Here is a 27,193-nt window from a genome sequence, read left to right as displayed (position 1 = left end):
TTCAGCACCAGCCCCAAGCTGCATCCAGTCCAGTCCTGTGGCTGTACCTCAAGGAGCCAAGAGCAGCAAATTTTCTGAAGTCAGAAAAGGTGAAGCAAAATAGTCCTTCTTCCTTGGGTCGACAATTTAGGGAAATGATGAGGGACTAAAAGGAGTTGTCCTGTGTACATCTTCCCTTTTAAATAAAATGCCTGCTCAATAGCACACCCGTGGCATAAACAAAAGATAGTGGTAAAGATTTATGACCAAATTTTACAAACGTTATTAAAAAATTATTGCTAAGTACTGTATACACAGAACTCTGAAAAGGAAATCTATTTTTATTAAAGTTTGGAATTTGAAAGAGGGAGATACTACCAATAATTTTTCTAAAGTTTGATTTATACATGAAATGCTAATGAATAATTCTACAAATAGAGCTTCATAGAGTAAAGCATGGAGGCAGATTTTCACTGCTGCTTGTACAAGAATAAATCTGAGTGAGTAAATCTGCTTATGTTGCTAATTTTTCTCCTAGTTGGATGTGGAAATATAATCTTGTGCAATATTTAAAGAATACAAAAACTCTGTACAAGAGGGCCAGTGTCAGCTCTCCCAGTTGTAGGAACATCCTTGACAGTGCATGTCCTCAAGGCAGAGTACAACAGGGCATGCAATGGTCTACACTCTGCTGCTGGCAAACCTTATTAGCACTCAGGATTAGCAGGGCATAGGAAAATTGTACCTACTCCCTTTCCCAGCCCTATGGAAGAGCTGCTGTTTACACAAGTTCATGTCTCTCTGGCTTTGCTCCTGGAGGAGACAGGAGGTGCCTGACCTGGAAGGTAGCAGGTATGGTCAGCACTGTCTGCCTCAGGGGAGCCAGTGCTGGAGGATGGCACCTTCCCAACACACAGAGGGGCCAGCGGGTATCTCCACTTAGAGCTACACAGCGTTTTTTGAGGTAGGGGTCTATTACCATTGGTTGGGTTGTTAGCTTAATTAGATTAGACAAACTCTAATGAAAGAAGACAAGTACCTAACCAGTTCGTAGTAGTTAAACTGCTCTGTGCTGGGATTTTCTGGGGCTGCGACGTGGGGTGCTCTAATAGCCTGTTCACTGTCACATCATCCTGTTCCCACAGGTGCCTCGCTGGAAAGCTGTCATATTGTTAGCACTGGTTTTTTCCCTTGTGCTGAGCTGGCAATGGGTTGTCAATCCGATTTAACTGGCAGTTCTACACGTACTGATCAAATGATGGCCTCGTTTTAATAAATGGTGAACTGTGCAGCTTGAGATTGATTCCTGACAAATCAGCCAGCATCATCCCGCTATCCAGCTTACCCAACTCAGCTGCCTCCGGAGGCTGCTTAGCCAGAGCAGGGGTAGCAGCAAACTGACAACTGCCCATCATGCAGATAATGGTGGGAAAATCTCAATGAAAACTTGCGTGTCTAAAGGTGGTAGAAATGTTACCTGGGAGGGGTAGGTAAAATCCTGCAGCCAAGGGGTTGGTCAGGTAGTCCAAGAAACAGCAAAGACCTCCTGCATAACTGAGCATCGGTGACCACATTGTGGAGAACGAGAACAAAAACCTGTTCATCTTTGGCAACTCCAGTGCACTTTTCAGGTCCTCTTCCAGCCTTGGCTTCCTCAGATATTTAAAAAAGAGGGAAGGTGAAACTGTAACTATAGAGGTTGGGAATAATTTGGTAGACATCAGAAATCTTCAGCAGATTACCCTGAGTTATTGCATTTTTAGGGAGTTTGGTATCAAAAGCACATCTGGCATATGACTAGATGCTGACAGAGTCACAGAATCATTGAGGTTGGAAAAGATCTCTTAGATTAAGTGCAATCATTATCCTAGCACCCCCCTGTTCACTACTAAACAATATCCTCAAGTGCCACATCCACACTCTTTTGAACACTTACAGGTGTGGTTATTCCAGCACTTCCCTGGGCAGCCAATTCCAATGTTTGACCACCCTTTCAATGAAGAAATTTTTCCCAATATCTAATCTAAGCCTCCCCTGGCACAACTTGAGGCCATTTCCTCTCATCCTGGAAGAATTCACAATAAATCAAAATTAAATGCAGAGAGGAGTTTTAATATCATTATGTATTTATTTTTTCAGGTGGAAAAAAATCATTGCTGTGTTTGGCCAGCCAAACAATTATGCTTCTTTTGAACCTTCTTGAAAAGAGACTGGGGAATTGATAGGTGCCCCATGTGCTTAAAATCCCCTTAGAGAACTGCATTAAAATAGAGACAAGACTATGCAAGAAGGTAGAGTATTTTCTGCCATGCCAAGGGGTCACTACAGCTTAATTAATCAGAGTTTCTTATTTCTCAGACACAGAGTATCCAGCTGTCTCATGTGTTGTCATCCCCCCAACCCCCGCAGATGTCGTATATGTCAGGTACTCAGAATTTATGTCAACGTTTGCCATCTCATTGAGTGCCTCCATCCTTTAGCCAGGTGACAGGCATTGTTACTTACTGCCTTATTTTACCAGTCATTCCCATTAGCACTATTAACCAAGTGGGGGGAGCTTTCATTTTGCATAAACGTTGTGCTGACCTGCCTTGGAGAATTTCCCCATCAAGGAAAAACTCTTTGCAGAAGATATGACACTACTGTAAGGATGTATGTTAAGGAAGGGTAAAAAGGATGTGAATCATCTAGGAATTCACACTGTACAAAATCTTTTATCTTCTTCCTTTCATGTGCTTTTCTTTTTCTTTTTTTTTTTCAATGGTATTTTTGCTGGAATACTTTTTGCAGAACAGAAGACTGGAACTCTTCAAAGCCACGGTACCAAGTGCCTCCTCTCCCTCCTATTTCAAAATAAATCATTCTCCTAGTGGTAATGAGCAATACAGAAAAATGCAGGCAGTGAGGATTTTGCCAAGGAGAGAGAGATTTGTAGTGCTGTGCTTTGGCTTCTATGCAAAGTTCTATTTAATGACGCTGCCACAGAAGGGGTATTATATTATCTGTCCCGCTGCTCAAGCCTTCAGTCTCAGCATTGTAAAAGCACACTACTTTTTTTACATGTATAAGCAGCAAGTGATCCCAGAGAAATTCCTTTTCCAGCTACACAACTCAACAGACCACAACTGTGTCATTACCTCACCCTGTTGGGGCAAGTCCTGCTTCTGCAGCTGCAGAGGGCCTCTGCCAGCTGCCCTGGGAGGCTCCAGCTGCCCTCTCCAGGAGCCTGCACAGCCCACAGGGTGAGAGGGGGCTGTTCTTCTCTCTTGCAGCAAAATCAGGATGAAGGGGGAGGAAACAGGGCTACAGCCACTCTTCAGCATTTATGGAAGTCCCAGAGGGAAGGGGAGCCATAGGTACATGACTGGTCCTCGCCTCTCAGGGGGCTCAGGGGGAACCTGGACCCTTTAAGCTGGCACTCGTGATACGGTAGTGAGACGATCTGCATACACTCTCACAACATTGCTGCACCCAAAGGAGTCTGCTGATCCCTAATGTTTGGTGTTTTTTCCTGCTAAATTGTTCTTGATTTTGGAGGGAAAGTTAGGAAATTCCTCTTTCTGTTGGATTAACCTGGCTGGTTTTGACATTCAGAGACAGTATAAATGAGTTTTTACCTTTGAAATCTGTAGTTTAGAAGAACTAGTTGTTTCAAGAAAATTAATTTTACTTTGCTGCCTGAATAAAATGTTTCTGAAGATTTGTTTCTCAGGAGTTGCTTGAAAATGCCAGCTTTCATTTGGGTGGAATATGTTGAATTAATAATATTCATAAATAAACTCTACAGCTTCACCTAACTAGAGGGATGCCCTGCCTGTCCCACCAATATGCCTTGACCTCATCCAGAAGGACAGATGACACCATTTAACTGCATTCCCAGCATTTTCTCCCTGGAAAGATAACCAAGCTGCGCCAGGCTTTGCTTCCATGGTGCAGAAGCACGTCTGCTAGGAGCCCAAGGAGAGCACATTGGCTGGGCCCCCCTCCTGGCACAGCCATTCATTCACAAAGATCAGTGTAAACCTGGGCTGAACTGCAGCCAGGAGTGGGGATGGAAGTACCCGTATCCCATTACCAAGCTCCTGAGCTGCTTAATCTCTCCAGCTGAAAGCTGACCTGCAACAGATGATGTCCCAGCAGTTTCCAGGAGCCAGAGATGTCCAAGCATGGTTTATTCAACATATAGGGCCACTTTCTCTGCTGGTGTTAGCTGCCCTCGCTCTAGTGACACCACCAGCATTACACCAAATCATGCCATAAATAAGATTAGGCCATAATTATCTGAATTTGCCATGGCTCATGTTTCATTCACATGACACAGAGACGTATTTTTGAGTCAAGAGGCCCTTTGTTAACATATTCCTGAATTTCTCAGTATCTGATGTGCCTAAAGTAAAATGGCTCATGATACTCATTTCCTCTGAGCTGCCTTTTCAGCGGAGGCTTAACCTTGATTTACAGCACTGTCACTGGATAATGAGGCCCATCTACCTGGGGATTTCAAGGCACTGTTATTTTTGGAGACAGTTGCCAGCTCTGTTCTTGGTAAAGTGTCTCTGGTGGACACTGTAGTGACCAACATGCTTTTCCTGGGGACACTTGCCTGAGGCACTGGCATGGCTGAAGGGTGCTTTCTGTGGTGCATTACTCCCAGTGCCCAGGAGAAGATGCTGGCCAACGTGGTCTCCCAGCCCCTCCATCTCAGATGCATATTTATACTTCTCCCATCATTATCTAGTTGAGTTTTTTAGCAGGACATGAATACACCTTAATGCTCTAATAAATGAAGATACTACTCTTAAAGTCTGGCAGGAGGAAGGACAGCTTTATGCATGACAAAAATGGTGTTTATATTAATGGTTTTCCAATTAGCAAAAAGCAATTGTAGTTTTCCTTGATTTTTACAATCCTTCATTTGGGGTTAAAGACTCTTCATTTCCCTAGCAGGAGACCTGGAAAATGTGGCTTGCTTTGGCATTTTAGCAGCATTTTCTGGCACATATGGGATTTATGGTTGGTTTGATGAAGTTAAAGCTGGCACAGCTTTTCTGCAGGTGGAACATTTGAGCAGACAGGTTTATACAACTAAGAAGAACTGCATCAGACTGGAGCAGAACTTGATTTAAAGGATATGTGGAGAAGGTGGAGTGCTATGAGAGAAGAGAGAAAAATACATATAAAATAAATTCAAGCACTAGATTAGATGCCTTCCTTGCTTTACTGCTTGTTCACACTCTCGGAGTCCCTGGCATCCCCTAAATAGAAGGCAGGCACTCTAAATCAAATCAAATGTTTTATCTGTCGTTTCTGACACAACTCAATGTTTCTAGATGGGCTGACAAATCAGGTAGGCTGTAACCATCTTTCTCACCCATGATGCTGTACTTGAAGTTACTGCTAGCATAGTGGTTGCCTGTGCTTCAGAGGCACGGCACTGCCAGAAGGTGAGGGTGGCATGAGGGGGAGCCCTGTGTCCTGACAGGCATGAGATGAAACACCATGCTCATGTCCACCTTTCCTTGATGGTTCAGATGCTGTCACTGTCCAGGCCTTCAGTGAAAGCTGGAACAGTGCCATAACATTATTTCCAATGTAAATGGGAGCTCTTTAGTTGTTGGCTGCGTGTCCCAGCGCATGGTGGAACATAAGCTGACTGGCACTTGTTTATGAGTAACATCACACTCTACCATGGTTTCCCTTCAATGAAGTTTTATTCATACACTCTCTTGGTTGTGTCAGGGAGAGTTTTCTGGTTTTCTGTGATTCACAGCAAGTGAACTTTATATTTTTATTCATAAATTTCCCAAATGATCACACATAAATGCCTCATTCCTGCCACTATCCTCCCCAAGAGGAGGATAGTGCCAAAAAAAGACTTGGAGCTGGCTGACAAGTAATTTCCTGATTTGCAGCCATTCCAAATTTACTCAGCTACCAGCCACCCCCACAATAAGCATCGTTCCCGTTGGAATGGCAGCAAACTTATTCCTGTTGTGTTTTGGTTTTATTCTTCTCTGCTACAGGTTTAAGCCTGCCAGGTGTTGAATCTTAATTCCTGCAAAAGCTATCAAAGAATTCTGACTTTTGTCATACAACTGGGCAATGATGTGCCATCTGGATCTCCTATATTCTGGAATTGTTAACCCCTTTTGAATCTTATTCTGTAGCAGATGGCTATGGCCCATGAATTGGACTTATTTCTACTCCAGTATGTCAAGGCAAGGATGCAGAATGCTTTCTATCCCTTACCTAAATGATGAAGACACCGAAGTCCCAGAAAGTGATGAAGAACACCTTTGTTCTTTAAGTATCTAAATGTCCTCATGCACCTCAGTGTTTGGACCCAAAATTTCCTAGGTTCGTAGTTCAGGAGCATAGAGGCAATCCTGCTAACTTGGGCTCTGGGTGCATGGCACCCACACATGTGCCATGATGATGCAGAGACAAGGCAAAGTCTGATTTTTCTCTTCCCAAATCCTGGGATGGGCCTACTCCATAGGTCTGTTTAGAGCTCACAGATCTATGAGATAGAGGCCCAGAGAAAGGAGATGACCAGACTTGTTAAAAATGGCATAGCAGTTATATACCCATAGGTATCATCCATGAAAGACTCAGTCTACTCTCCAGGTAGCTATGACACCAGTCTAGAGGACATCTATAAAAGCTTGCACGTGCCTCCTGTTGAATCTACGGTACAGTCAGCTAGACTAGGGTCAAAAGATCACCTGGAAGTAGCCTTAAGGTAAGTGACTAATTTTGCCACATTGGTTGCAGAAGCAGTCTGTCCATTGCAAGGAAACTCAAGCCTGAAATGCTTAGCCGGTGTAACACAGCAGTGTTACTGGTACTTGCAATGGGAAATATACTTTTTAAATGTAGTTTTGTGATCATGCAAGTTGCAGTTCTTATTTTGTTTAAATGAAATTTTGTGAGCATTGTGTTTGCAGAGAAAGCCCTAATGGTTCCTTGTCAAGAGGCAAACTAAAATGACTATTGTGTAATTACTTTTTAAACCTCTTCTTTTTTTTGGCAGCTTTAATTGTGTTTTATTATTGCTTGGGTGCAGTGAATACTGAAAAAGTATGCATAGCTGATTAAAGTAACCTTGACTTACGTGCCGAATTTGATAGTAGGGATGTAGGTCCTGTTTCTTTAGGTATCTGCAGGTTCCAATCGTACCTGCATGGTTGTGCTCTGGGCTGTGTTGGTACAGACAGTAATATGGACAGGCTGAAAAACCTGCACGGTTCTCTTCACCTCCAGCAGAACTGCACAAAGGAGGAGTTTGGTGCAGTGATGTGAGGGAGGCTGCATTGTGTCAGTCATTTGAGCAATTGGCCCCAGGTCTTATCCTTAGCACATACTTAACACATCTTGCCAAATTATGCGGTTGCTTAGTAATGCGAACAAATATCCCCTGGAGATTCAATAACCAAACTCATTATCACTTGTCATGTAGGCCAGGAACTGAATCCAGATCTCCAGGAGTGAATGACTGGTGTGTTAACCTAGTCTCCTACTGCTAAAATTGCAGAATGAATATGTGCAAAGTCAGCTCCATGCAGTGGGTAAAAATATGCCCACCGTAGAAACACAGAGAAGGTCTATTAAAAATGGCTCTCATTACATAGATTCCATTATCTGAAATAAGTAGGGGGGAAGTTAGCATTTGTTAATGTTCTGAAGAGAGACACAAATGAAGACTGACTTCTTTTTTTAAGTATTTACTTTTAGTTATGCAAACTAAGCAATATAGTTGTCCTGGTTAAGTGTTGCAAAGGAAGAGGTGTCATCTTCTGCACCTCAAGAGGCCACAAAGTGCCTTTGAAAACAAGACCTTGTTCCAGTGTCACTTGTGGATGCTGTTAGGTGGGTCTACACCATTCACCTGTGCTATATGCAGAGACTCTCAACCTTGCTCTAGACGGGCCAGTTTGCTGCATTATGGCCACACTATCGGGGCTCGTCACAATGGTGCTGACACCTCCCCAGGATCCAGGCTCGTATCCCAGTCAGAAATGTGCTGTGCTGCAGGGACATAGCAGCTCCTCTGGGACTAGCTGGATGGCACTGCATTGTGCACACCATAAATCCGTGATCTGAAATTTTTGCGAAGAACTCTACTTTGTCTCCCCTCTCTTCAGCAGGTTCCTTCTGGTTCGTCAGGAAAATGCAGATAGTCAGTTTGCTTAACAATGATTTTTGGCAGTGAATCCAATATTTGTAGATCTGTGTACTGAATACATATGCTGTTGGCTATAAAGATACCATATTTTTTCACTCATAAGCAATCCCAGCTGCATATATGGGTTTTGGACTTCTTTAAAAATTTTATTCTGGAGTAAATTTCAGACCAGCTGCTCAACGTACAAATGCAAATTGGTTTAATTCATGTAGATAATGTATTCACATCAGACACTGGGGGGGTGTGTGCACTCATAATGATGGAAGTTCAGAGGAGATGCAGATTGATAATTTGCCTGAACAAGGTCAATACTGACAAACATGGAAGGGAAAATCTTAGACTGCTGTTGCCCTTTCACGTAATATCTACTCAAGGTTAAAATAGGTGTGATCTCCCTTAAGCAGCATCTTCTGTCACTTCTGCTGGACATCGTTAGCACAAATTAATTATTTTCTAGTGTTCAGTCTACAGGATCTTTCCACTGTCATCAGCACTTTTCAACTTCTGCTGAAATAACCTTGTCTGAAAGCAAGTTTGCAAAGTTTCGTGCAGTTTTCTGTGCTCAAATAGCCAACAACTGTTATAATGGAGACAAATTGAGGGGATGACACCTTCTCAGTGCAGTGTTTTGGAACTGGGTTTGATTTTTTTCCCCTTGTTCTATGCAGAAATTTGTGTTTTTCAACTATTGAACACATAATTTCTCATTTCCTAGCTGTATGAGAAGACATTGATCTAGTAGCTACAGGATCTCACTAGCTGAAAAGTCCTCCTATTTGTCTGGGGATTTTCACAGTTATCAGGTTCTTGCAGGGGTAATGGCATGTTTAGCGCTCTAGAAGTATGAATCATTACGTATTTGCTACACCGATACGCCCAAAGGGATTTTTAAGCTACTGTCACACTGCATCATGCTTGCACTGCCTTCATCTTGTGCTGCAGGACTTTTGCAGGTTGCGTGAAAAAGCTTAACTGGGGTTGGCATTCTTGCAAGGATTTGGATACTGGCCACATCTGGAGCCAGGACACAGGTCAGAGTGCGCTGGGGCTCAGAGTTATACCAAGTGTCTGCTCAGGCCTGTATCAGTCTTTGGATCTGTGGTCAGAAAGGAGGTTTCTCTTCCACTCAGGCTGCAAGGTACTTTGGTGATGTGTTTTTGAATTTTTCTTGGTACCTATCATCTCTGTTGGTAAGAAAGCCTTCACCAAACTTTGCTGAGCTCCCCTCCTTCATCAGGAACAGGACATTGGCATTACTTCCGCTCTCTCCTGTTGTCTTCATTTACCACGTGGAAGTTGCAGCTTCTGGTCATTCCTGCTTGGTATTAAGTTCATGAGAGGGGTTTAGAAGGTGCTCTGTTGCCTGTGGTGAAGTAGAGCATGTAGAAAAAATGGCTGAGAACATGAGAAATGTATCTATTACAACATTTCTTGTTGCTTGCAGATGACTAGACTCAGAAGCCATGTGAGAGTCTAGCGGTCTCAAAGGGGACTTTTGTTCACCATTTCTTGACTTTTCTCATACTTGCTCAGATTGTGGATTTACTCATACTTGCTCAACTGCTGGGCAATTGCAGCTGAGTTATTGTTTTACTGTAATGGACTTATGCATAATTTCTGAGCACAAATGTATTCTTTCAAGTTCTGAATCCATAGAAACATTCAAACGAGGATATGGACTTAGTTGAGATTCCTTAGTTGAGATTCTGGCAGGCAGGGGGTTGAAGTGGTGAAAAGAAAGCACTGACATGATATGGAAATTAAATTCCCTTCCTTTGAAATACAGCACAGTAATTCCCATCTGCTCAAGTGAAGGATCCAACGCTCTTTCTCAGACTTGGAGCTATCACTTACTGTCATACTGAAACTGTGGGTTTAGAGTAGGGGTGAGCCTATGCAGCCCATTTGGGAGCTGCTATTCTAAAAGGAGTTTCTAGTTCCCATCTGAGCCCTCCCATCAAGTGTGTGGTCCCATTGTCCTCCTTATGCAGTACATTTTCCTCATCTTGTAGCCTGAGGAGGCAGCTCAGGGAGCTAAACTCACAGACAGATTAACCAGCAAAGACTGCCTGAAGATGGGCTCACCCATATAATAAAATTACACTCTTGTCCACTTCTTTCTCAAAATCTTTCTTCTAGGTCCCATTGCTGAGATAGTCAAGGAGGTTGCAGCTTTCCCTAGCAGCTCCAGAAAGGGAGATGTCTCAGAGAGAAACCACTTTGACCACAGAGAAGTTGCTGCTATTTCACAAAATGTACTTGGAGACCTTTAGTCTTCAGGTGTGCTGAGGTCACATGACACACGTAACTATGGATGGCTTTTTGGAGGAGGTATGATGGAATAATTAGGCATAACAAGCAGAGAAACAAAGCTTAATTGGTTTTGGTGTCATGGAAATACAAGATTTAGTCTTTTTCAGGGTACGTTTTTATTTTTTCCGAGCAGCACTCAACTCCATACTTTACCTGTGTTTTGCAGATATCTTGCTTCCATACCAGAATCCACTGTCCTGAATTAGGGACCTAATCCCATCATGAAGAGTTAGGGCAGGCTGGGAGCCTGAGGTGTTAGCCTGATGAAAGGGGGGACAGATAAAGCTGGTGTGCTGATTGAGCTGCTCGGAAGTGTTGAGGATTGCAGTACGTCTTACTTCTGTCACTCTCAGGGGCCGAAGTGTTTTCTTCCTTTGGAGAGATGTACTCTAATCCTTTCCTGGAGTTGTGTCTAAAATCTGTCTTTGGAAAATAAAATGCTTCTCAGTTTTTTAGCATGGCCAGAGAAGAAGCCTATTTTATACAATATCCCAGTGATTACAGCATTAGCCCAAGGTAGAAGCACAGGAGTTCAGTTCTATTCTGAAGGGATTTGAAATCATACAGAGATGAATAAATAATAAAAATGTATACACTAGCACTATTTTGCTTTGTTGTTAAGTCTTTTTCTATTGCTAATATGCAGTGTATCTAATTGAAGACTGTTTCTTTATCAGCAGTGAAAACTGTTTCAGAAAAAACAGTTTATTTCACCAAGTTAGACAGTTACTTTCTTAAACCTGAAAAAGAAATGCCCAGACATCCCATTATTATTGGTTTGAATTATTTATAGCCTGTAGCATTTTACAAGACGTTGGAAAAGCAAATGTATCCCATATTTTAAATATTACTTGGTGGTAAAAGATGCACGCAATGCAGTATAGGATTGCTATCATAGCATTTCCCCTGGTGTCATTTGCCACAGAACTTGACTGCTACCACAACAGTGACAATCAGGAACACTGTCATTATGGCCAGTGGGGGAGCGCTTGATTTATTTACATTCACGTAAGCAAAGTCAGAAGTTGGCCTTGGAAAACAGTAAGGTCATTGCATCTAGCAAGGTGTAGCTGCAGTGTTCAAAATGACTACACAGCTTGGCAAAGTAGACTTTATGAGCTGGTTTTGTGTTAATAGCACATATGAGTGAAATATTTTCCCCTCTGAGGTTTACAGCCCCATATTTTCTGACAGAAAAGCAGGGGTATTAGCTTTGTTATGCAGCTTTGTTGATGTCAAATGCAGGTGCTAATAATGCAGATGTCTAACTAACTGGGGCAAGATTTCAGTGCTGGTTGTTCCCCCCCTGACCATTTGGGTCCTGCGATTTCCTGAGGTAAGTAAGCTGACCAACATCTCAAAAACTGTACCTGAAGTCAAGCAGTTTTGTCCAGGAATCAAGTATTTACCACCAAGACAGAGGGAGACCAGAAATCTGGGATGGAGATGGTGCTTAGGGCATGGTGGGATAAGTGCTGACACTCATGTGCCTGTGCCTTTTCCTCCAAAATCTCTGAACTTCAGGCACCCCTGCATGAAGCCATGTCTGGCTACACCTGGACCACAAGGGTAAGGGAAGGCATACAAGCAGCACTGAGCATGCCAAGCTGCTCCCACATGCCCTGTCTGACCCATACCAACAGGTCAGTGAGCACCCAGGCCATATCCTATGGCAGGACTTGGCCCCCGAAAACTCTGGAGCTGAGCAAATCTGCAGCTTTGACTGTGCTCTGTGGAAGTACATTCACGGATGATAGAAGAATACGTCAAATATGTCAATAATACATCAGGATATGATTGAGAGCGTAACAAGTCCTTTGATGCTCTTCACCTTGGAGAAGAGTCACTCCTCAAAACAAGTGAGCTGACTGTACCAGCAGAGACTTTTACAACTAGACAGCAGAGCTGCTGCTCCATCACTCACCTATGTCCCTGCAGATTATGCTGAGGGGTTTTTGTCTGTTTGGGTTTTTTTATTTTTTGTACTTCATTAGCACCAGTGCTTGCCATTGGGTACTACATACTCCAGGTTAGCCAGGAAGTCAAACACTTAGGTCATTAATATCAATGTCTCTGCCAGAGGGTCAGTTATATCTCAAGCCTTTTTTTTTTTCCCTTTCCTAAAGACATTTTTCACTCAGATCAACGACTGGTGATTATCTAGTCTAAATCAGGATCCTATTATGTGAGGTAGAGAGATTCTTTTGACTACTGCTGAAATGTATGTAATAATAATAGCCTTAGAGAGGAGTGAAATGTAGCACAAGCATCCCGTGTGTGTCTCTTTAATTAGAAACCATGCAGAGTTTGAAATCCAAGGTGCTTCCAAACATGTGCAGTGTTCATTTTAATCATTCCTCAGAGTGCAGGAGGAAGCATCAATTAAGTTAAGCATGAGAGAAACTCCTGGGAGTGGGTGCAGGAAATGAATTTTTTTAGTAATATTATTAAGTTGATGATGATGATGATGCCCAGGGGCAGCACTTGGAAAGCATTAACCTGAAAAGGCACCAAGGAGCCCTGTAGTATGTCAGCAAGCAGCCAAAGCACTGAAAGATCCTTAAGGCATAAATCTGACCCATATTCTGTAGATAATCAACTTTCCTCTCCCCAAAGGGGGTTCGGGAGAATGACATAAAAGCATGATTTGCATTATGAAGCCTTGTATCCTCCTTGATGTTTTCCTTGTCTGCTCCAACTGCTGTGGCTTCCTAACATCAAACTGCACAAAGGTTTGCTCCAGCCAGGGGAGAACCTGAACTGCTCCTAATGGGACCCTGGCGCAACTGTGGAGGGGACCTTTCCTACTGCAGAGAAGAAGAGGACTTACAGTGTTGGAGCGTGAGATGCTCTTTGACCTTTTCAGTGCAGTCCTTTCCTCTGACTGCCTGGCACATGTCAAAGCCAGAGCTGATTAAAGCCCTTCTGGCAGTCAGCTGGCTAATGTTAGGGAAGGTGCCAGCCTGTCCTGTCAGCAGCACTGAGGCTTGAAAGAGATTCCTAATCATCTTGCTGAAGAAAGCACATGTCAGTAAATTGCAGCTAATGAGTCATTTTGGGACAAGGAACCTGGATGGGAGGACAAAGTGGAGGCAGGGTGCAGAAGGCAGGGAGCAGGCAGTCCCACCAAGGAATGGGCAGGGATCCTGAAAAATAAGGTCCTTTTTGGGGGGAAAATAACAGTGTGATTTAAAAAGCATGGATTTTTCATTTTTAATGGATACCAGATATTTTATTATTGCTAATCACAGCAAACAGAGGGGAAATAATCTCTAAATTCCTGGCAAGTAGGTCATCATGTACGTTTCTTCAGACTATGTGAGCATGGAGACCCCCGATGTGCTCTCACTTGAGAAGGTTTCCGACAGTGAAGAGACAAGGAGGCTGCTCACACAGTGCAGATGTGGATGAGCTAACTCCTCTCATGCTGACATTTTGAGCCAAGAACATTTCAACATTAGCATCTCCTAATGCAGTTTCATCTCCCTGACTATAAAGCCTGTCCTGGTGCAAAAGAAACCTCTGTGATTTTCATGTAACTAGGAGAAAAGAGCCATAGCTGGTTTTGTGTAACAGGATTTGTGTGGGCTGTTGGTAAGGGCACGCTGCTGATAAATAAGGTTCAGTTGTAAATATTCTCTAGTGACATGGGAATTTATCCACCTATTGAAGTTTACAACTGAGCTACCAAGGAAACATGTTCTTTAGCTCCACTGTATATGCAGTCCACGGTGCATTTATCAAACACCCTGTCAGTTCAGGGAAGGCACATTCCAGGTAATACAGTATTTATGAAACTGTGAATACCACCTCAGAAAGTTCTCTTACAAGTACATTTTTTAAAACTGTCTTATGAAAACTTTGGACAAGTGGAAAGCAGAGGATATATTTTCAGTTTTACAGTGTGGGAATCTGCTCTGTGGTCACATGCAGTGAAGAAGATGCAATAGAAAGAGATGCCTCCTAAGAACCACATTTATTTATCATAAAGCATACAGTAAAAGCTGTGTAAGCAAATTAAATGCTACCTTTTGCAGAAGTGTTAAGGTTTAAACAGGAATTTCATATCCTCCCCTTCATCAGAAATAAGAATTAAGGCTGCCTTCTCATCCTCCACCCATTCACCCTTTCAGTTTACAGGCTACACTGACACCACAGGCAGGCTCTTTGGGTCAGCACTTTTTCATCCCATTCCCATATCAGAGGGTCTTCATGGTCATTTATCTCATAATGCCTCTCCCATACTCCTTGGAAACCGAGGCAGTGGCCCTGCTCACCCCCCTGTAAAACTATCCCTGTTTCAACCTTCAGACCTTGCAATACTCTGGCAGCCTCAGTGACTCCTGAGTTCCTCAGCTAATGTAGGTTTCAGTATGGAGAAAAGATTCCAACATGGTCCTTGAACAACCCTTTGTCACCTCAGAAAGATAAATGTAAAAAAAAAAAATCCCTCATTTTAAAATCTTTCTAAGTTGTTTTCTTTGGGTACTGAAACCTATGAGCTGAGGCTGCCAAAGTAACTTATGTTGTTTCAGGAAATTATTTTCTTGATTCTTGGTGATTGAAATGATGGGAGAAGCTTTTGTATAACCTTTAAGTTAAAGTTTGTGTGAAGAGAGGGAGGAAGAGAGGAGAAAAAAAAAAAGGAAAAATGAAATCTATTCTCTGCTGATAGCAATCCCTTCAAGATTCGCCGGAGTGGGGCTCCCTCTGTTGAGTTCTGGGAGCTTTGCCAGATGGTAAATACACCTGCTCACTCCAGTTTTGGGGCAGCTTCATCTCTAGGCCCTTCCTTACCCCTCTCCCCTCCCTGTGGTTCACCTGAGAGAAAAAAAATTGCAATGGAAAAGTCCATGCAAAGCAGGGTCTGTGACATGCCTGGTCTCTGTCAGGAGGAATTGCAGCTCTGATGAGTTGTAGCAGTTCTGGACCATAAAGTCCTTTCTGGGGTGGAGGTGGGAGAGGGTTTCTGCTAGAAAAATACTTGAGTCACAAAGCAAGGAGCCAAAAAGGAAGACGTGGAAAGGCTGGAAAGTAAACCAGAGGTATTGGGCTGGATAGCATAGTTACAAAGGCACGTCTAGAAAATGTAAGCTATCCTGTGCTTCATCAGCTTCCAACAGGAAAGATCAAATGTAGCAGTTACAGTAGAGATTCACGTTATGGGCTTTTATGCAATATTGTTTAGTATTTTCCCCAAAATGTTCTTTTTTTTTCTTGCTGTGACCTACAGCATAAAGAATTGTGTAAAATTCCAAGGCTGGCTGTAAATGCTGTCATTGTGGAGGTGAAGGAGCCTGAAAAGACTTAAGGCTCTCAAAATTGCACAGTGACCTGACTTTTAACTCATCTCTTTTGCTAAAAAACAAGTGAGGACTGGGTTCTGTTAGGCGGCTGGGAAAACTGGGTTATGATTCTTACTGAAGCAGTGTTGTCTGGGGAATAATCAGTGAGAAATTTCATGTTTATTTAAAGGATTTGAGACACTCTTTGAATTGAACACAAGGTAATCTTAAATATATAACTACCGTAGTGCCTTGAATATAAGGTTTTGTTTTGTGTTTCTCTGCAGCCTCAAGGGAGCTCCTATTTGGTTTGTAGCCTGTCTCTGTTGGTGGCTATGGCAGTCTAAATGTAGCCAACTGTGCTGTCTTTCCTCCTTGAGCTGCTCCGGTAGCACATTGCTGTCAGATTGCCCATTATAGTTGCAATGGTAGATGTTTTATTCTGTTATTTGGGGGTTTTTTTCTGTGTTAACCCGCCACCAGTTCCTGAAGCCCGGGCTTAGGAAGTGTTTGGTGGCCCTTGCCTTTGCGAGGCAGTCAGCCAAGATGTATTTTGACTGATGGTTTCTCAGGAAGTCACGTTGCATACTTGGGTTAGAAGTCATTTCGGCTATTGGCTGGGACATTTTGTAGACCAGCTTTTGCTCTGAAGTGTCTGTGTACAGATCCTTCCACTGAGATCCTCACACAGGATTATAGGGGTAAAATTTGGCCCTTAGGATCCAGTGAGTGTTTTCTGCCTGAAATGTGAAGGACAGATTCTCAGGGCATACCTAGTCTTTGTAAAGTCTGTGGCCAGCACAAGACATCACTAAATATTTTCCTTGGTAGAAGCTGCTAGCCATTCAACTTTGTTTCAGAGAAGATTACTTGTTAAGATAAAGCTCTATACTGGGTAGGAATTTTCTATACATCCACACCACTTCATCAAGATTAACTGGATTAAAGTGGTTTAACTGATACCAGAATTTGACCTACAATGCCAGCAGTGTGTTTATTGTACCACTTATTAAAGAACAGAGAGTCTGGAAGCATTCGGGTTTTGCAGAACGTGAGGGACTTTGTGCTGACACAGTTAAACAGTTGGTTGGTGTAACCCACTGATTCTCTGGGCAGCAATAGCTGCGAATTCACTGCTAGAAATCCAGCCTGACCCTGAACATCACATCTTGCTTAATAGGAGGGCATGTAGTTTGAGAATACTTCACTTAAACAACATGTTACTAGGAAAAGAGATCTTTGAATGTGTAAATGTTGATAGATACTGAATGAGAGGCTGAAGCAATGTGAGATACTCTGCTGAAGCAGTGGATATGAAGTTATTTTAGCCGTGATTATGAGATCGGATGAGCTCTTGCATTCAAGTTTTGAATCTTCCTAAGAGAAATGGTGTTGGACTGGAAAACTCAGTTCTTATTTTGGGAAAGAGGAGAATCCCAAACATACCTGTGTGACAATCTGTGCAGTGGAAAGCCTCCTGGTTTTTTCTCGGTTGTGCTGCACGCATCAACTGCATTTGCTGAGGGAAATTGTGAAACATTTTTTAATCTTGCTGAGTACAAAGATGGACCTTATTAGGTAAATGCAAGTTGAGACTGTTTGCTGGATAAATTACAAAGTAACCTTGGGAGATGCTGTTCTCTTTAAAGAACAGTTTGTACTCCATTCCCCCATTGCTGAAGAAGATTAACACTGTCCTGTTACTGATCTGGAGTGGTGAGCATCATTGTTCCCTGTTCTTTAGAGAGCAATGCCGATGTGCTAGCATGATGTTGTACCTGCCTGCCTTTGCATTCCATCTGTTGAGCGATTCCCCTGGTATCTTCATGCTAATTGCAAAAGTCTCTTCTGGAAGCGGCGGATAAGTTCCTAATCTGTTCAGACACTTCCTCCCCATGTATAAATACCACCTCTTGGGAATGTGTAGAGGTGTTTCCAACACCTTCTAGCACCTCAAAACAGTTCTGAAAAAGCATTTTACATCCTACTCCAGGTAGGAGCTGCATGCAGCTCAAGTGCATGTTGTCTGTGTGTGTCTTCAGGTATCACAAGGACTGCACCCAATCCACAGCACCATCTGCCAGGATCAGGGCCTAACTATTAGCTAACCATTTAGCCAAATAAAACAATAGATTAAACTTCTTAACATCTTTAGTTAAGTTTTATTATTATTGTGATTAATTCTGCTTATATGGCACTATCAATAAGCATGCCACTTTCCAGAGTATATGAATGATTGCATTCTGTTTTCATTCTTTATGGTGCTGGGTTTTTTGTCGTTTTAACTACATTTATTCTCAAAGTTGATTTCAAAACTTTGTACCTGCAAAGTGTGATTTTTCAGGCTTTTATGATTGTTCATGCAGAGCTGAATAATAGCATGTAAATGGTTTTTATCTTTGCTACTTTGTGCCAAATTAGATTATTTCTGTTTAATCTTCTGTCATTAGCTTTCTGTGAAAGCAAATGCTGCAGCGTCACTGTTGAGATATGTCAGACAGGTGACCTGGAGGTGACAGTGATTCTGAATGGATGTACGTAAGACAAACCATCTCACACAGAAGACAAACCACTTTTAAGAGTTTTTGCTGTGAGATATGATGATGATTTATGATCTGTCACCCTGAAAGTTCCTCTTGAGGACAGAAGCCACTAAAAACTCTGCAGGTCACAGATCTGATGGTGATATACATTTGTTATGACTGCACTGGCTCAAGTTTGCCCCAACCCCTTGCTTCTTCAGCTTGTTGCATGTACAGCTGCTCTCTCTTGATTCCTAGGGCTGACTAAGTGATGTGTTCTAAGAACCACAATTAATTTAAGCGAAAAATGTTGCTTTGGAAAGGTGTTAAATCAAGAGCAACTGTAGTGGGCAGGATGGCAAAGAGCAAGTGGGCAGCACACAGTCCCTGCTACCCTTGCCAAGTCTGGCAGACATGGCTGTCATTGCCAACACAATCGAGTTGCTTGTTGTGCCAGACTGCCTTCCACTTTTTTGTCCCGGAGGGATCCAAGCAGGCGTTTCATGCTCACAATTTAAATTGCTCTCATCTGACTTCAGTGGGTGTTTTTGATGCCAAGATCCGGGTGCTAGTAATAGGGAGTAGCCCATCTCCTCAGCAGTCCTGCTGATGGATGCTCCATCCCGCAACCTCTCTCCTCTCCAGCACAGCTGCTACAGTTTCTGTGGAGTTCTTATGGATGGCAGGAAACCATATGCTGAAGTGTCGCTCAGCCTGCTCGTGGGGAGTTTCCTACTGTTTGGAAAATGTAAATTCAGTCCCGTCCGTCTCCACTGAATCTTTGCTTGTGTTGACTGGGAAATTCAGAGTAATATGTAATGCTTCAAAGTAATGAAGCAAGAAATTATCAGTATGTATTTTAATTATTATTTCTATTCCATAGTAGTAATTTATGTTTAATTGTATTTTATCACTGAGATGTGCATGCTTTTCATTCTTTTCAATTACTTTTTTCTTTCTGTGTGTCTTTTCTCTATCAACTTTTAATTTACTCTGGTTGTTTGCACTTGGTAGTACTTCATGAAGGAGATAAATGTAAATACATTCATTCAGATGAACAGACTCTTCAGAAATGTATTTGGAAGATGGGGGATATGGAGATAGATGTTGGAGAATTTTCAAGAACTGCAACAAGAAACATGCCAGTGTGTTTTGCTAAAGTGACTTAAGTACAGGCTTAAAAAAAAAAAAGACTTCCCGTCCCTAGCAATGTTCTTATCAGGCTGTTCCAGTAGCATGTTCTGAGGCTGTTTGGCTTTGTCCATTCTTGCTTTAACTTTAGCTATGACTATGAACAAGAGCTGTGAAGCAAAGGGAAGGAGGAGTTAAACACTGATCCACCTTTTGACCTTTTGCATTTCCCCAGTTCTTTAATCCTTTCATCCCACTGAAAAGGGGGTCAGGTGATGGTGCTGCCCCATGGGACATGCAGCATCACACCTGCCTCTTGTGGGAGATCCCCATGTGCAAGGGAAGCCCCTGAGGTTTCCCTTCTTTGCACAGCTTGAGCTGCACAAGGCAATAGCTTGAGCGAGAGAAATTACCCTTCAGCATTAACATGGCTTTCACACTGCGGAAAACCAATCTTCTGCTCTGCTGTTGCAGAGAGGAGTTGTAGCTGGAGCCTCAAGAGGTTTCTTGGGTTTCAGGGATCTGAACACAAACCTGGTTTGAGAGAAGGGTTGGATCATAGCATTTCTGTCTGGGTCTAGTAGCCTTGCCCCTGTTAATTTTGGTTTTGATTTCTTATTTTGTAATCACACACAGTGTACTACAGGCAAGCATCAGACCTTTTTTTATGTAGTGACCTCCTCCATCAAGTACTGCACACAGAAGTTGGCAGGCTTTGACCCATGTTGGAGCTTGCATTGCTTTCAAGCACATTGGGAAAATGTTTATTTTCTGTAACTTTTGTAAACTTATTACTTACTCTATCTGTGCAGCTCACATTCTACTAAGCGTTCTACTGGGAGAATTTTTTGGAAGCAAATATGTTTGGGTTTTTTCACATTCCTTTTGTTCTTCAGGATACATAATGAAGAATTCTCCAGCTTTGACACTTAATTGCTTCATGGCTGTTGTTTGTCAATTTGCCAGCAGGTTTCTGCTTAACTGCCATTTGACATTGCTGAAACACAAATGCAGAATGATTGAGTTGCCAACATATCATTGAGTCTTCTGCAAGGGGGATTTTCAGCATATTAACGCTTCAGGCTTTTACGTCAGTATTGATTGCTGAAATTGAAAAGAAACCTTTGGCAGCATTCAGCATTGTGCCAGCATGGATTTACTGGCAGGAAAAAAACCTGGCTGTTGCCATGGACTGTGACTTCATCCCTTCCTTCCTGTCTTTCTTGCATTCTTTATTCCTATACACACCCACACAGTTTTGAAATTTAATGCACATCGTAGTGAAATGCCAGTTAGCCTCACAATAAATCAACACTGCAAATCAAGTACTTGATACAGTCAGATGTCAAGGCTGTTTAATTTTGCATCCACCTGCATTATGTCTGATCAGATTTCATGGCAACTGGGGAGGAGGCGATGGCAGGTGTCCCTCGGAGTGAAAGTGCAGGTCAAGGGCTGACTTGGAGGAAGGTAGTGGGGTGGTGATCTCTGCCAAGCTACTCACAGGGCAGCCAGGCTGCCGCCACGTCGGTCCCTGGATGCCCGAGTGCCATTATGGAGCCGGATACCATGGGAAGAGGAACAGCCTGATGCTGCTGGAACCAGGCTGGGAAAGTGAGTTTCCCTCCCTGGACATAGGGATGCTGAAGATGCCAACATGGGGCTCACAGATGAGCTTAGGCTGCGGATCCACAGGGACTTAGGCTACAGAGCAGGGGATGAAGTGCATGGTGAGGGTGTAGTGTGGTGGCTCAGTGTTGTCCGCTAGCTGTTGCTGTGGCAGTGCTCATGCGTGGGATGGGCAGAGCAAGAGGAAGGTGTAAGCCCTCCTGCAGTTGCTGGAGAAACATCTCTATGTGCTTTGCCTCACCAAAACCATTGCCTGTCTGCTTTTCTTTAGTCTAATCTCTTAGATGACACATTACAGTCTGTTTTAGATTAGAATATTTTGTAAGAAGGACTACTTGAGCATTCTGAAGGTGATGATGTCTGACTGAAATGCAGTTGCATGGAAGAAAGACTTGAGGGGAAATAGGATGGAGAATGGAGCAGAGATTTTGAACATAATTTGGGAAGGACATACTCACTGGAAGGGCTTGGGGAGTTTGCATGTCAGTCAGGTATTAGTCCTGGACAACTGCTTTCCCTTTGAATTGGGGAAGTCAAGTGAAGAAGAGGAGAGTGGTTAGGCTAGAATTGCCTGTACAAAGATTTGGCAAAGAGATACATAATCACAGGATCATAGGAAGATTTCTAAGAACCACCTAACTGTTGATGAGGAGTGACATTACAACTAGCAAACAGCAGCAGTGATTGTTTTTCTTCTGTTTCTGAAAGATGCTTAATAATCCCTCCTTACAGGTGTAGTTCAGAGAATCTTTCTGAATCTGATTTGCTCTCATTTATGGATTAACCAAAAGTAGGAACAATAATGGAAACTTTCCAAAATATGCTTCTTAGGGACCATTAATATAATCTGACCGCAGAAAGTCCACTGAAAGCTAGACCTTTTGGCTAGAAAATATCACAAAGGAAGCTTCAGGAGTTTATTTTGGTTGTGGGTTTTGTGGGTTTGTTTGTTTTGGGTTTGTTTGGTTGGTTTGGTTTTGATTCTGTTTTTTTAATTGTGCTATTAAATTTCTCTCTTTGGTCAATTTGAGCAGACACTTAAAGCCTTAGAACAGGAAAAGTAGCTTTATTTGAAAAGACTTGGAGGATTCTGGTATTTCTTTACCCCTAGGCCACAGTAAATGCAAAGTTTACCTGGGATGCTCAAATCAAAATGGGTACTTCTGGCCTTATGGAAAGGCTGGGAAATGTCTCAATAACAGCAATTTTTCAATAGGAGGTTATCTTTTCCACTGAATAACATGTTCATTTTAAAAAAATGCCTCTACAAAGTTTTTAGTTGAAAAGCTGTGGCTCAGAATTAGAAAAGCTGTAGCTGATAATTGGAACACTGGCTTGTGGTTTAAGTACCTTATTTGCAGATCTCTGTGTAGGACTGTTCATAGATAGTCCCATAGCTAAGCCCATGAAAAAACAGAGGAACACAAGCAACTAAATTGTCCATTCCCCCATTAAGATCTCCAAATAAAATAGTGCCAGATTTCAAATGAAAATTTGTCTTGCAGTTTGTATGTTTTGCTTAAAAGTCTGCATTTGCATCAAGGGAAGGTAAAAACAGGCACCTGAATCATCTTCTAGCCAGCTCAATTAATTAACAATAAAAGCCCAGCACGTGTTGCATAATTATTTCATTGATCATGTCTGCAATCATGTAAAATCCAGTTTCTCTTTCTTAGCACTGAGGGCTGTTGCCTTATTACACAGTAAAATAAGTCTTGGGAAGAGAAAGTGGTTAAAAAGTAAAGAAAGTTATCTGACCTTGAATTGCTACAAAGATCTTGGGAATAGTAAGGCCCTGTCTAGGGTAAGTGATGAAGAGCATGCTTGCCAGGCATGTGCCTGGATCAGCAGTGGTTCAGTGCACACCTGGCAAAAGTCTCACTCTTACTTTGATAAAATGTCTTCTCCCAGCATGAATTAAAATAATGAATCTTTTATTTCTAAATTACTACAAGGCTCTGTAGTCTATCAGCTTAATGTGAGGTTTTTTTCTAGTTTAAAATACGTAATGCAATCTATGCCTTACCTAAGGAGTTTGATGGTGTTGTATGCTTAATCTTTAAAATGCTGGGGAGGGGGGCAAATCTTTGCTGTCAAGGGAAATAACCATCCTGACAGAGAGAAAAATATCAGTAGGATGCTGCCACTGATTTGGCAGAGACTGTTTGATGCTTTGTTAGCTGGCTGTTGATTTTATGGGGGTTTTTTTTATGTTTGAGGGCACTTCCAAAATAGTGGTCTTTTTAGAAGGTACGAGATATAGGTACCTTCATTCTGATACAGCAAAATTCAGAAGAATACACAGTAAAAAGAGGAACTGTAAATTGGTAATGAGAAAAGTTACAACTGGAGACACATGTGAATGAAATTAAATCTCCCTCCAGCCAACAGGGATAGTGCTCTGAAGAGCTGTGCCTGTTTGACTGCCTCCTTCACTGTATCCTCTAGGCAAAAAGATCTGTTCCACAGGCTTTCCAAGACCTGCACAGCTACTAGAGCCTTTACTAATAAAAACTAGTAATTTAACGTCTGTGTATGAAGGTACATTCAAGAAACTTACTTTTGATCAGCGTGGAGTCTGCCTGCCACAGTGACCATCTGGAGCCCAGAAGCAGGCAGAGGCAGCGGCGCTGGCGGGCAGTGCAGGCAGCAGGCTGGTGCTTCTCCTCCTCCTGCCAAAAGGTGCAGGTGTAAGAGCATAAAACCTACCCTACCAGAGCAGGTCCATTTAATGCACCCATTGGGACTGAAAAATGCCTCTGCTTGTGGCTTTAACAAATACCATGAAAAATCATCTCAGCATCTCATTTTCTGGCTCTGGTAGGGAAATGCAGTGTTTCTGTTGGGCCACTCCACCTTCTCCCTGCGGAAAGTATCTGAGTGTTATTTTAGGCACAGGAATGTTATCCAGAAGTACAGGCATAACAAACACCTGGGGGAATACCAGGGGATTTTATTAAATATAGCTTTACTTTTTCATTGTCCCTGTAGGACACCCCGTTGACAACAAGAGTGCACAGCAGGGAACAGACTACTTATATGCATCTATATGCAACAGAAAACGGTGTCATTTTTGCAAATACCTCTCGGGAAAAAAAAGACTCTTATGGAAAGTTGATTTTACAGGACATCTCTAACATCTCCATGTTATGCACCACTACATATTTGCATTGAGGCTTGCAAACTGACTCTTAGTTCAAGCTAAATAAAATGAAAAATTATATAGGGTAATACAGCAGTACACCTTTTCTATTCTATTATGCGTTAAAGAACTATTTTAGGACCAAAGCACCTGGCAGCTGTGTCCAACACAGTCACCCCCTGCTCTGTGCGATTCAGAAAGAAGGGGAACAAGTAGCAAGGAGGGTGAGGGCTGCAGCACTTCCACCAAAACCTTATTCATGCACGTGCAGCCTGGGTTCAATAATCTTGCACCAGGACAAAGTGAACCCTGGGAATAGTTCTTCACAATCAAGTGGCTTCAGTTAAATAGGTTTCTCTTTTCTATCATACCAAAGTATTAACTTTTTAGGCTTTGCTTTTCTCTTGTGGTGTGTTTTTTTGGTAAGTTTGTGTCATTCTTTTAATGAGGGTGAAAGCCTCAGAGCTCTTTTTAGTTACAAAAGAAAGATTTGAGGCATTCTGCCTATTCCATTTTTCCACTGGGACATTAATTCATAAGCAACAGAGAACATTATAACTGTTTACAGTAGCCCTCAGCAAGCAGCATGAGACTTGGGGATTTTGAAAGAAGTAAGAGCATTTAGTTACAGAATCAAAACCTAAATGAAAAGCTTCAAACTCAAAAAATGTTTGGAGTTGCTCAAACAAGCACAATGAAAAATTATCAACTTGCCAACTTTAAGAACCATGTGAATCCTCAAGCTTGTTTGGTTTCTTTTCTGAGCTTCAGAAACCAAAGCAACCCTGAAGGTCAAAATGTCTAAAATTTTACCTTTACACATGTCAAGGTCTACTCATTTAAACACATTGTTCTACTTACATAGGATATTTTGCAAATTAACTGATGGTGCTTGATGGTGTATGAGATACTGCAGGTTTCAGCTGAGCTTCATCAGATGGACAGTGTCTGCTCTCATATAACACACTTACCTTCTCAGGCTTACCATAAGATACATCCTAGTTTTCCTGAGATCCGGGGTGTAGCATTATTTAGCAATCATCTTCAGTCATTGGGGTAATTTGGTCAAGGATGACCAGTTTGCTTCTAGATAAAAATGACTCTAGGAAGGCTGTTGGTGCTGCCTGGAGTTTGCTTAAAGGTGTTTATTTTGTTTCCCCAGAATGTTTCTCAGCTTCCCTATGGCAAAGCCCTCTACACATATGAGGGAAAAGAGCCTGGTGACCTCAAGTTTAACAAGGGGGACATCATCATACTGCGGCGGAAGGTGGACGAGAATTGGTACCATGGGGAGCTCAACGGGAACCACGGCTTCTTCCCTGCCAGCTACATCCAATGTATCAAGCCTCTCCCGCAAGCTCCACCTCAGGGCAAAGCACTTTACGACTTTGAAATAAAGGATAAAGATCAAGACAAGGATTGCCTGACCTTCACTAAGGTAGGGGAATAGGTTTTAAAACAAGACATTCAGAAAGGGGCTTCTGTAGGGAGTGATGGGGCACTTGTGGTGCTGGCAGCTGAGTCAGGAGCACAGCGATGCTAGGGACTGGTGGGACACCATCCTGGCCTCCCTGGGGCCCAGGGACCCCCTAAACTCTGGTTTTTTTGAGCTGGTTTCTTTTATGAGAAATTGAAAGTCCTTGAGCTCAGGCAGCCTAGTGGAGACAGGCTGATGGGGCTAAATTTCCTTTATTAAGTGGGATAATGCCTCATGTAGCATGCTGAAGGACACTGGCTTTTTCAAACTTGTAAATCCTCCTCTTTCATGGTTTAACCTCAGCCAGCAGCCAATCCCCACACAGCCACTAGCTTACTCTCCCTGCAGTGGGATCAAGGAGGGAACTGGAAGGGTAAAAGCTGGAAAATTTATGGGTTAAGATAAATACAGTTTAATCAGGAAAGCAAAAGCCATGCACACAAGCAAAGCAAAACAAGGAATTATTTCACTTGTTCCCATGGGCAGGCAAGGTGTTCAGCACGCTCAAGAGAGCAGGGTCCCATCACTCGTAACAGTGAGTATGATGTCATATAGTATGGAATATCCATTTTGGTCAGTTTGGGTCACCTGTCCTGGCTATGTCTCCTCCCAACTTCCCATGCACCCCCAGTCTCCTTGCCCACATGGCAGTATGAAAGGCCTTGACTCTCTGAAACCAGTGCTCAGCAGTAACAACGTCTCTCTATTGTCAACGCTGTGTTCAGCACAAATCCAAAACACAGCCCCATACCAGCCACTGTGAAAAAAGTAACTACCCCAGCGAAAACCAGCATATCCTTCCTGCAGAAGCAGAGCCTGCTCAGTGTCCCTGCAGTGTCCCATGCACCAGCCGTGCTGCAGGACTGGGTAGGCGTAAAGACTCCCATCAGAGTCAGCCCTGTGTAAGCATCACTGGGAAATGACTCCCATTTTGCCTAAAGGAGAAGCCACTGAGACAGCTTGTGCCATGTATGGCAAGGCTGGTACAAAGCTAGTGAAACTAAACAAGTAGAACTGGCTACACGCTTTCTGAGAACATTTTTTCTGTCTGAAAAAAATAAGTTTCATCTGCATTGAAATGTTCCCCAAGAACAACTCAAATTTCAGAAAAAATCTAATGGAAATGTCTCTTTTAATGTTCCTTGTTGAATCAGATGTTCCAGTGCTTTAAAATGACATTCAGCTTCAAAATGTATATTTCATCATACCATATATCAATTAACAGTTGAAATACACTACATCAAAATATATTGCAGTATTTCCTATTTTAAGAACATAAAGAGAGTAAAAAGTAGACATTCAAAAAAAAGTCTGTTTTTTTTAAAACCAAAATGTTTAATAAATTCACACTGGAATGAGAGAAAACTGAAATACTGTAATTTCTTTTGGATTTAAAATGTCACATTTTCTTTCACCCCCACCTCCCACCTACTTTTTACCTCCCCCTCCCTTCCCTAGCTGTTTGTGTTGACCTTAGATGGGTTTCATGGATATCAAGAAACCCGCAGTAAAATAAAGCATATCCTCTGT

The 27,193-nt window shown here is 42.4% G+C and overlaps 1 protein-coding gene across 1 annotated transcript in view; it reads left to right on the top strand.

Annotated features, from left to right (window-relative positions):
- Positions 1–27,193, top strand: part of SH3RF3 (SH3 domain containing ring finger 3) — a 252,167-nt gene that overhangs the window by 131,725 nt on the left and 93,249 nt on the right. Inside the window, exon 2 of the mRNA XM_027640927.1 lies at positions 25,349–25,624. Coding sequence (XP_027496728.1) covers positions 25,349–25,624 — 276 coding nt within the window. The remainder of the gene's footprint in view (positions 1–25,348; positions 25,625–27,193) is intronic.

Source organism: Corapipo altera, unplaced genomic scaffold, assembly GCF_003945725.1.
Source record: "Corapipo altera isolate COAL_440 unplaced genomic scaffold, ASM394572v1 0, whole genome shotgun sequence".
Classification (NCBI taxonomy): domain Eukaryota; kingdom Metazoa; phylum Chordata; class Aves; order Passeriformes; family Pipridae; genus Corapipo; species Corapipo altera.
The sequence above is the reverse complement of the archived record's forward strand: the minus strand, read 5'-3'. Positions and strand labels throughout refer to the sequence as shown.